At 36.7% G+C, this 8833-nt stretch overlaps 2 protein-coding genes across 4 annotated transcripts in view; both read right to left on the bottom strand.

Moving 5' to 3' along the window:
• The window catches only part of LOC107748970 (AP2-associated protein kinase 1-like), a 53736-nt gene extending 50082 nt beyond the window's left edge, over positions 1–3654 (bottom strand). The window contains exon 1 of the mRNA XM_016564008.1: positions 2815–3654. Within this exon, the coding sequence (XP_016419494.1) occupies positions 2815–2968 (154 nt within the window). The 5' untranslated portion in view covers positions 2969–3654. The remainder of the gene's footprint in view (positions 1–2814) is intronic.
• A 1055-nt stretch (positions 3655–4709) lies between these two features.
• The window catches only part of LOC107748969 (protein RER1), a 10422-nt gene continuing 6298 nt past the window's right edge, over positions 4710–8833 (bottom strand). For 2 of the 3 annotated variants that reach the window (XM_016564005.1, XM_016564006.1), the window contains exons 6-8: positions 6200–6335; positions 5949–6077; positions 4710–4889 (exon numbers count right to left, since the gene is read on the bottom strand). In XM_016564005.1, the coding sequence (XP_016419491.1) occupies positions 5988–6077; positions 6200–6335 (226 nt within the window). In that variant the 3' untranslated portion in view covers positions 4710–4889; positions 5949–5987. The remainder of the gene's footprint in view (positions 4890–5948; positions 6078–6199; positions 6336–8833) is intronic. The other variant, XM_016564007.1, reaches the window with a different exon arrangement.

The raw sequence follows: 8833 nt of genomic DNA, 5'->3' as shown, positions 1-8833 counted from the left end.
CAGTTGAAGCCACTAGATGCGGCGCTGCTACGTTGTTCATTCATATATTGCGGAAAACGAGAGCATCAGTGTGGAGAAGATGTTGTTTACGTCAAAACTGAAACCAAGCCGTTCACACAGAACACATATTTATCACATTTTCTAGAGGGACATCTATCACCGTTGCACTCGCGTCTCGCAGAGAGCGGCATGTTTAGAAAGCCATGTAAAATTAATGCTAGTTCAACTTTTAAAAAACATGTCTAAAGAAGTTATGGCGGTTTTCCCCATCCCACTGTATCTTAGGGCTGCACAATTAATCGAACGCGATTGTCATGTGCATTTTGATAGTAATGCCGGTTCTGTAATTAGCAGGAAATCATCATCACATGCTTTCAGATGGAGCAGTATTTACTACACAGAGCCGTAGTCTTTATTAATTATATATGGTTTATAAACATTATTTGAAACATTATGCACTTTTTTTCAAAGACAGTCGTGTTATGTTATTACGCTTTGAAGAAACGTGCATAATATTTTTCTCGATGCGCCCTCTTGTGGCCTCAGGAGAGAAGCCAAAAGCTTTTTTCCCCCCTAACTGAAATTATGCCTTTTAAATTCGAATAGAATTCGGATTTTGATCATATTTAAGTAGAAAATTCGAATTTAGTTTTTTTGTCATTTTGACAGCCCTAAATCTCACTGGTCAAAAATGATGAGAGCATATTAAAAAATATCTTCATTTGTGTTCTTCTGAATATAAATAAAAGTCTTATGGGTTTGAGGGTGAGTAAATGACAGAAATCTCATATTTGGGTGAACTATCTCTTTAAAGGATGTCTCTAAATGTCCATGAAAAGCTTGAAATGTATTCAAAATATGTTTGACTGGAGTGGCAGTGGAATGAAAGACAAAATCAAAAGCAGATTTTGAAAGCCCAGTTTTGTCGAGACGTACAAAATACCAGTTCAAATTTCATGAGATGTAGATCAAGTCAACATGGTCATAAAGTGCAAGTATCTGAGGAAATCACAATGCATTGCTCTCCACAGTCAACAGCTATGTTTGCAACAGAAACATATTCTATGGCAAAATATAAAATATCATGTCATACTTGCATATCAAATACAAAAATCACACTCGGTTGTAGACTTTCCCTATAACATTAAAAAAAGGCAGGATGCTTTGGGTCTCCCGCGAGACATAGTGACTCCAAATGTGCTTACAGGCAATAATAACTTGTGTAATGCATTCAGATCTCTCTGCACGGAGGTCATGACATGCACATATGACAGCCGCTTTACTCTCTCAGCTCTGATAACATTCTCTGTCTTTGCATTGTGAGCCGTAACGCTAAGATGTAGCTTAAAATTCCTCTGACGCCATAACTAGGTTTGAGTTCCCGATACCCTGATTAAGACCCTATTAGGACTCCTCTGCTGACATCTCAGAGCATCAGTGAGGGGAATGACTCCAAATCTGCTTAAGAGACCTAAAGCTGATGACTCATGTAATGCATCCTGTGCATTCAGAACTTTCCACATGCTCAGCTCCAGAACCACAATGGGCTGCACGCAAGTTACAGAAACATTTTTAAAGGAATTACTGTTGGCATATGCTCACATTTATGTCACTCTGTAGAATATGGAATTAGGAATCATGTAGAATGTTTACAATGCTCTTTTCCATACTACAAAAGCATAAAAATGATGGCTGAATATTAATAATAATTAGTGCTGTCAAGCGATTAATCGCGATTAATCGCATTCAAAATAAACGTTTTTGTTTACATAATATATGTGTGTGTACTGTGTATATTTATTATGTATATATAAATACACACACATTTCGAAAATATGTATTATGTATATGTGTATGTGTAATATGTATTTACATCTATATATTTATATTCATATAATGTATATTATATATAAAAATATTTAAAATATAAACAACTTATTTTTCTTAAATATATACATGCATGCGTGTGTATTTATATATACATAATAAATATACACAGTACACACGCATATATTATGTAAACAAAAACTTTTATTTTGAATGCGATTAATCATTTGACAGCACTAATAATAATAATAAGTGAAAAAGGAGTCTGGGCCTAATATTATTTTAAGTTCTATGGCAGAAATTGGGTTTGGAACAACATTAAAGTGAGTAAATGATGAAAGTTATTACGGAACTTGTATATTTTGTGATCTCTTGCTTTAATAATCAAAAGACATAAATATGGCTTATAAAACAAAAGAATCAATACAGTTTGGCATCATGTCAAACCTGCTGTTGACAGGCTACATACAGGTTTAGGGCGAGATCTTCAATGAATAATGATTTAAATTTTAAACTGTTCCTCACTAAAATTAACACATGATTTCAGAACATTTGTAAAACGTATTCACGAGTCATTTGATTTACTTTAATGCTACTTTTATGGCTGTTTTTGTCACTTTTTGGAGCTTTGACATCTCTAGCCTCCATCCACTTTCACTATGTGGAAAAGAGCAGCTTTGACATTCTGCTAAACGTCTCCTTTATACTTCCACAGAAGAAACTAGGTCATACAGGTCCGTAGCACCACGGGGGTAGGTAAATGATCACCAAATTTAATTCTGGTGTTAAAAATCTAAGTAAACCTCCTCTGCTGAGGCAGCACAGCTCCCTCCATGCAGTCAGCAAATATCCAGATGACGCATGAGCGACGCCAGAGGCTCAGAGTCAACAAGGCATCATTATTTCTTTATTTTCTCAGTCATAGACCATAAAAGCATCCCCAGCACAAACATTTCATTAGCTGTTTGAACGCATAAAGTCGCTTACCCTCCGCCACAGTCTCCTCCACGGTCACTTGATATCGTCCGATGGAGAAAACGCGTCCGATAAACGCGCCGGACCCCGCGCCGCCCCCCGCAGCGGCTCCAGACGCGGGTCCAGAGCTCACCATCTCCCGACGGGCATCGAAGAACTTCTTCATTGTCCAACCGGCAACACTTTAATACTCATTAAACCATGAAAAACCGCCAGGCTCTCGCGCGCGCGTCGCTCTCCAGCCGGTGGGATGCGCAAAATACAGAGAAAGCGCGACAATCTCTCAATATAATACAGTCCGGATGGAGACTCCGAGCTCAGCGGACCTTCATCACAATATCAACCAAGTGTTATAGACCCAAAACAACTCGTACTATATCAGAGCGGCAGGATGAGTCACCATTGGCATATCTTCATGCTCAAAACGGCAGCTTTTCATAAGAGATGAGATGAGTGGCAGCAGGGAAGCAGCTTTATCCGGGAATCCTTCTGCCACGCTGTCTTTAACCGTGCACTGCGATTACCGGGAGCACAGCCGTCAGGAGTCGCTCGCTCCTCTCCGTTTGCTCATTCAGTCATCACAGCTGATCCTCAGGAAAAGACGCTTGCTCGGAACCCGGAAGTGCAACGGATAGGCAGGGAAACAGCCGGTTGTGAGTGATAGCGTTCGCTCATTGCCGGCTGACGGGGTTAAGTTAGGAGAGCAGCCGTACACCGGCTGAGAAGAGGAGTAACGTTAAAGCGCGCGTTAGCACGGACTCGGTCGTGACGCTCCGGTAGTCGTAGTTCCACGGTACGCGGTGACGTCAGCGGGGACGTTTCCGATAACAGCCACTAGGCCGCAAAATTACTGTTATAACATCAAATAAAATTTTAACACATCAAATTTGAAATATAATGACATAGTTGACGTTAAATTTATGAGAAACTCGTATAATGGAATAAAAGTATTATTTCGATGCATTTTGCCAGAACGACACGATGGCTGTGACATTGCTGCGCCCTACAGGCAAATGTCTTTCTCTACAATACCACAAAACTAAGTCTGGAAGTGCTCTAAAAAATTGGTGTGGAAAGAGTTTTCACTCAGAAATTGATAGTAAATTTCACAAACAATTACAAAGAAACAAGAATTTACCAATTGAATTAAACATGACATTTTGAAGTAGAAGAGAAAAAAAAACTGGTGTTTTGCTATCTAATGCAATGACATTCTTGCATTTTTAAGTGGAAGTGTCTTTTCGGAGCTTCTGTACTATATTTGCAAATGTAAAGTGTTGTAAGATGGTGTTTATCTCAGCACTACAAAAGCTTATAGTTCTTCTCCGTGCATTACAAATTAATATTTGTATGCACCATTACATTTTACCTTATCTTCATTTCTGACTAACCCAGACATAGTATTCTGTAGAATCATAATTACATTTTATTTTTGAAGGTCTCCTTGTTACAGTATATATATATTATGTATTTATTATAGGGTTAGGGTTTGGTTTAGGGCTGGCTGCATGTAATTATGCATTATTTACTGTTTAACAAGGACATCGTTAAAAAATAATTACTGATACAACTCAATTCATTAAATAATTAAATGTAATTAAAATTAAACAATAAAAAAAGTAATGAGCAGTGAAGGGACACAGCCTTTTAATTGCATTTGGAGTGAAAAATGTACACTTAGTTATTAAAATCATCTTGTTTTCTCTTAACCAGCAGCACAAGAAAACATAAAACATGCAATGTCTTTAATCAGGAATTAACAAATCTATTATTTTGCTGTAATGAAGATTAATTTAATACAGTAAAAATGCCATTGTCCAAAAAAAAAAACTCAAACATGCTAACCATTCAAAATATATATATACATTTTAATATATCTCCCCCTCCAAAAAAAAAAAAAAAAGCACTTTAATAGGAAAATGTATCTCATCTCCAATGATTACTTAAGTTATAGAAGTTCTTTCCATTTGCCTTTTTTAAAAAACAAAAAATCTATACTAGTAGTTATGGCCCAGCACAAAAAACAAAAAAACTTCAACCCTCTCCATCCATTTGTAATAGTTATAGCACTCAACTTTATGTTTCCTCTGTAAAAGAAAAAAAGAGAGAAAGTTTTTACTGGGAATGCTTAAACGATAAAAACATACAGACAATATTTTTGAATCATACTATTTTAATGGAATGCACGCTTGCTTTAAAAAACCTGATGTACAAGGTGAGGGGGTTTTAAACTACTGAAGAATAACTTACAAACAGCAAGAATGGATGTGATTAAGGTGGGCAACTATGTACAAAAATGAAATACAATGCTACAGCACATTAAGAGAATTACAAATGTTCATAAAAGGCAAATATTAACATATGGCAAGATGGAACCTATGATCGATAACGCTCCCCTCTCACGGAAGCGTCTTATGTTCATCTGAATACTGAATCTAATGATATTAACTATGGAGGACACCAAACGTACCACGGTATGAATATTAAACGCTCTCTCTCATCACGGGGGTCATAAAATGATCAAATGTGGCTTTTTTTCCCCATCAATATTAATTATACACTCTTCCCACTATTTTAGATTATATTCCCATGTTCATAAATAATCATGTAGCAGTCCACTTCTCACCCTCATTTAATTCCAAACCAATAAGATTTTTCCACTAGTGAAACGCAAAATGAGATAATATTCATGCTGCTATTTTCCATAACATTAAAGCTATGGAAAAGAGCAGCACGTGTATTCTGCTAAATATCATCATCTTTTGTTTTCCACTGAAAAAAGCCATATTGATTGAAAATGACACGAAGGTGGGTATATGATTGAAAAATGAGCATTTCCAAGTGAACTACCATTTTAAAATCTCTACTGGAGAAGACAGTCTATCAAATCCTCTAGGTTTGAAGAAGAATGGGGGGGACCACTGAGAAAATAATGAGTCAAATCTCATACTTAGTTGTCCAAATATATTAAAATTTGCCAGTGTAGAAGCTCTCAACAGCATTTCTCAAAGGCCCAAACGCTTAAAGGCAGCATTACAGTATCCATGTCGCTCAAAAGTTTCAACAGGCTTGGCTTTTCCTTACTCAGAAAAAGAAAGAAAGCAAAAGAGAGAGAAAAAAAAAAAACCTCAACCCCCTTTACGCACCATTCTTCATCGATAACTTTAATTTCAGGAAGGGGAATTTTAACTAGCAAAGGTTTTCGCTGTGTCTTCCTTGCCTCTGTAAGTCCTCTTCCCATGTGTGAAGGGCAGGTATCTATACTTGATCATGTGCTGCAGAGGAAACACAAACAGTGTCAAAGAACTTCAGTTTCACTGCAAATGAAACTCTATTTTTAGATAACTCAGCTTTGTGAACTAAAATAGCTGGGAAAGAAAAGCTTCCACTTCCGAACCTTGATCTGCCGTTTCATGGTGATGCAGAACAGCATGATGAAATACATTACGAGGATGGGCCAGAACACTGGCACGTTGAAGGCTTCGAAGAATGTGCAAATCATAGCGATGATGATGCCTTTCGTCGCTGAATGCCTGAAACATCAACCAAAAACAAGGCACACAGAAATCAACGCACTCGGAAGGAATATACAACACATTTATGTAATGTGAACATCAAAGAAACAGAGAAAATAACTAAAGAAATCCAGGAGTCTTTGAAAACACAATCTAATAAATACGGAGTTCTGGCATGAAACTCTAGATGGCGCAGTCCGATAGGTCTAACTCAATCTGACCTAATGGCATCATTCACAGCTGATTGGCTCTCTCCTGTATCGGTAGCCAATGAGCTCGCTGCTCAACATTCAAATATATACCGGACAAATGGTTGGCACTGGTTGATCAGAGCTGTATTAATTAAACATGCTGATTCACAAATAGTTCTGCTGTAAATACAGAGAAACCCTCCACCTTCCCCAGCTCCACCTGTATAGATCTGCTACGAGGTGATTCATGTGCGCTATATGGGGGTTATTTCATGTATGTTATATTTGCAGCAGCAATATTTCTTACATGCTCACAGCAGCATTTTGTGGATGTATTGGCAGTATCTCTTGCTCTGCCGCAAGATCAAATACATTAACATTGTCATGTACATTACCATGCCAATCCCTCCGAGAGTGGTCATGACAGAAAGCTATTTACAAAGGATGATCGATATTTGGCATTACCATTGAATTTGCTGATAAGTCCTCCTTTTATTTTGACTGAACTGAGGCTAGGGCAGCATTACAATGGGTAAACGCTTAATCACGGTTAGTTAGTTATTTTTTTCATTATCAATTACTGCGCTTTCGAAAAAATCAAGAGAATATCTACTTGAAAGTCTTGCAATCGCAATCATGAAAGCATAGAGGCTTGTTACCAATGCAAAACAACGCAAATGCCAAATGAAAATGAAGCGTTTTCAGGACAAATAACTTTATTTTGAAAGTAACGATCGTCAAATAAATATTAAATTTACTGTGGCAATACTGTACATGTGTTAATATCTTTTAATAACATTTTAGATCACAGATCAGCTGTATATCGCCACCCTGCTCTTTAAATAACTCATATTGGTCAACCACTATGGCCCAATGGAATAAGGTTTTATTTCTTCCTACATAATGTGTTTTCCATTGAATTTTTTTCTGGATTCAGTTTTAATGGCTGAGTTAAATTTGTATACTACGAAAGATGTCTAATCAATTGAATTAAAACAACTTTAATAATTTAATAACTTGAATTTCATAATTACAATTTTAACAATAATAGTGCCCCGTCTTATTTTTCATAAATTCTGTGTTTCATGATGAATTATGATGCGATTTATGAACACAAATTATTATACAACAATTCATCTTTTAAAATATATTCAAATTAAATTTGAACAATTCTTTTTATTCTTTGGCAAAAAAAATGCTGCTTAAATAATTGTGATATTGTGTGATATTCCTTTAAAAAAAAAAAAAAGTAAGTATTAATAAGTATTATTGTTACTTTGAAGAGTACATTCTACTGTACAATAGTAATAGATTTCAGTCACAGTTTATTGTAAAACTCATTCAACACAAAGACATCAGCCCTACTTTTAATGTATTCATCCAAATTTTGCCAAATTCTGATACAATCTGCATTGTACAGTAAATTCCATTTTTTATGACTGTATGCTGTGGTTCCGTCCATGAGTAAAAATCACAGCATTTATCGTTTCTACTTGTCACTGGATCAAACTGATCCACTCATTATTCTCGACTCATCAAGTACAAACATTTCGTCATCATTTACTTACCCTCGTGTTTTTCCCCCACCTGTACGAATTTCTTTCTTCTGTAAAACACCAAGATGTTTTGAATAACGTTGGTAACGAAACTGTTGCTGGTAGCCATTGAAGAAAAATACTAAGGACGTCAATGGCTACCAGCAGCTGTTTGTGCTCAGCAGCAGAACGAAACTAACTCATACAGGTTTGGAACAACACGAGGGTGAGTAAATTATGACAGAACTATTAATTTAAACTCCATAATGTGACAACTTACCAGAATTTGAATTCGGGCAACCTCCTGATGAACGGCCGGAACTCTTCATTCTGTTTTGTGGGTAGTGCTGGACCCTCATCTAATGAAGAGACACTGATTAGGGGAAGGGAGAAAAAAATCCCCTCCACAATGCAAATATCAGTGAGGACAGTAAGATTTGCTTAAATCCCGGTCCTACCTGGATCATCAAGCAACGAGGGATCCACTTTTGGTGAGAGGAAAGCAATGAAGAGGTTTAGGTGGTAGATCCCAAGAGCATATGTGACTATGTACCACCCCTAATAAAAGACAGAAGGGTTTCGTTACATTTGATTCACCTTTTGTAATAAAAAATGCAAGAACATTCCCATCAGTCTACAACTGCATGATAACGGTACCCATATTGTCAAAGTACAAATGAATCGGATAAAACAGATGCAAACATTCCTAAACAGCTGCGAGAGTATTATTTCTAAAGCATGGTGTTTTTACCTGTAGTATATATACTCTGAGCATATATATGGCCGTTAG

The sequence above is a fragment of the Sinocyclocheilus rhinocerous genome, unplaced genomic scaffold (genome assembly GCF_001515625.1).
Source record: "Sinocyclocheilus rhinocerous isolate Xijiao unplaced genomic scaffold, SAMN03320098_v1.1 scaffold470, whole genome shotgun sequence".
NCBI classification, from domain to species: domain Eukaryota; kingdom Metazoa; phylum Chordata; class Actinopteri; order Cypriniformes; family Cyprinidae; genus Sinocyclocheilus; species Sinocyclocheilus rhinocerous.
Note: the sequence above shows the minus strand (reverse complement) of the source record. Positions and strands in the feature narration are given on the sequence as shown.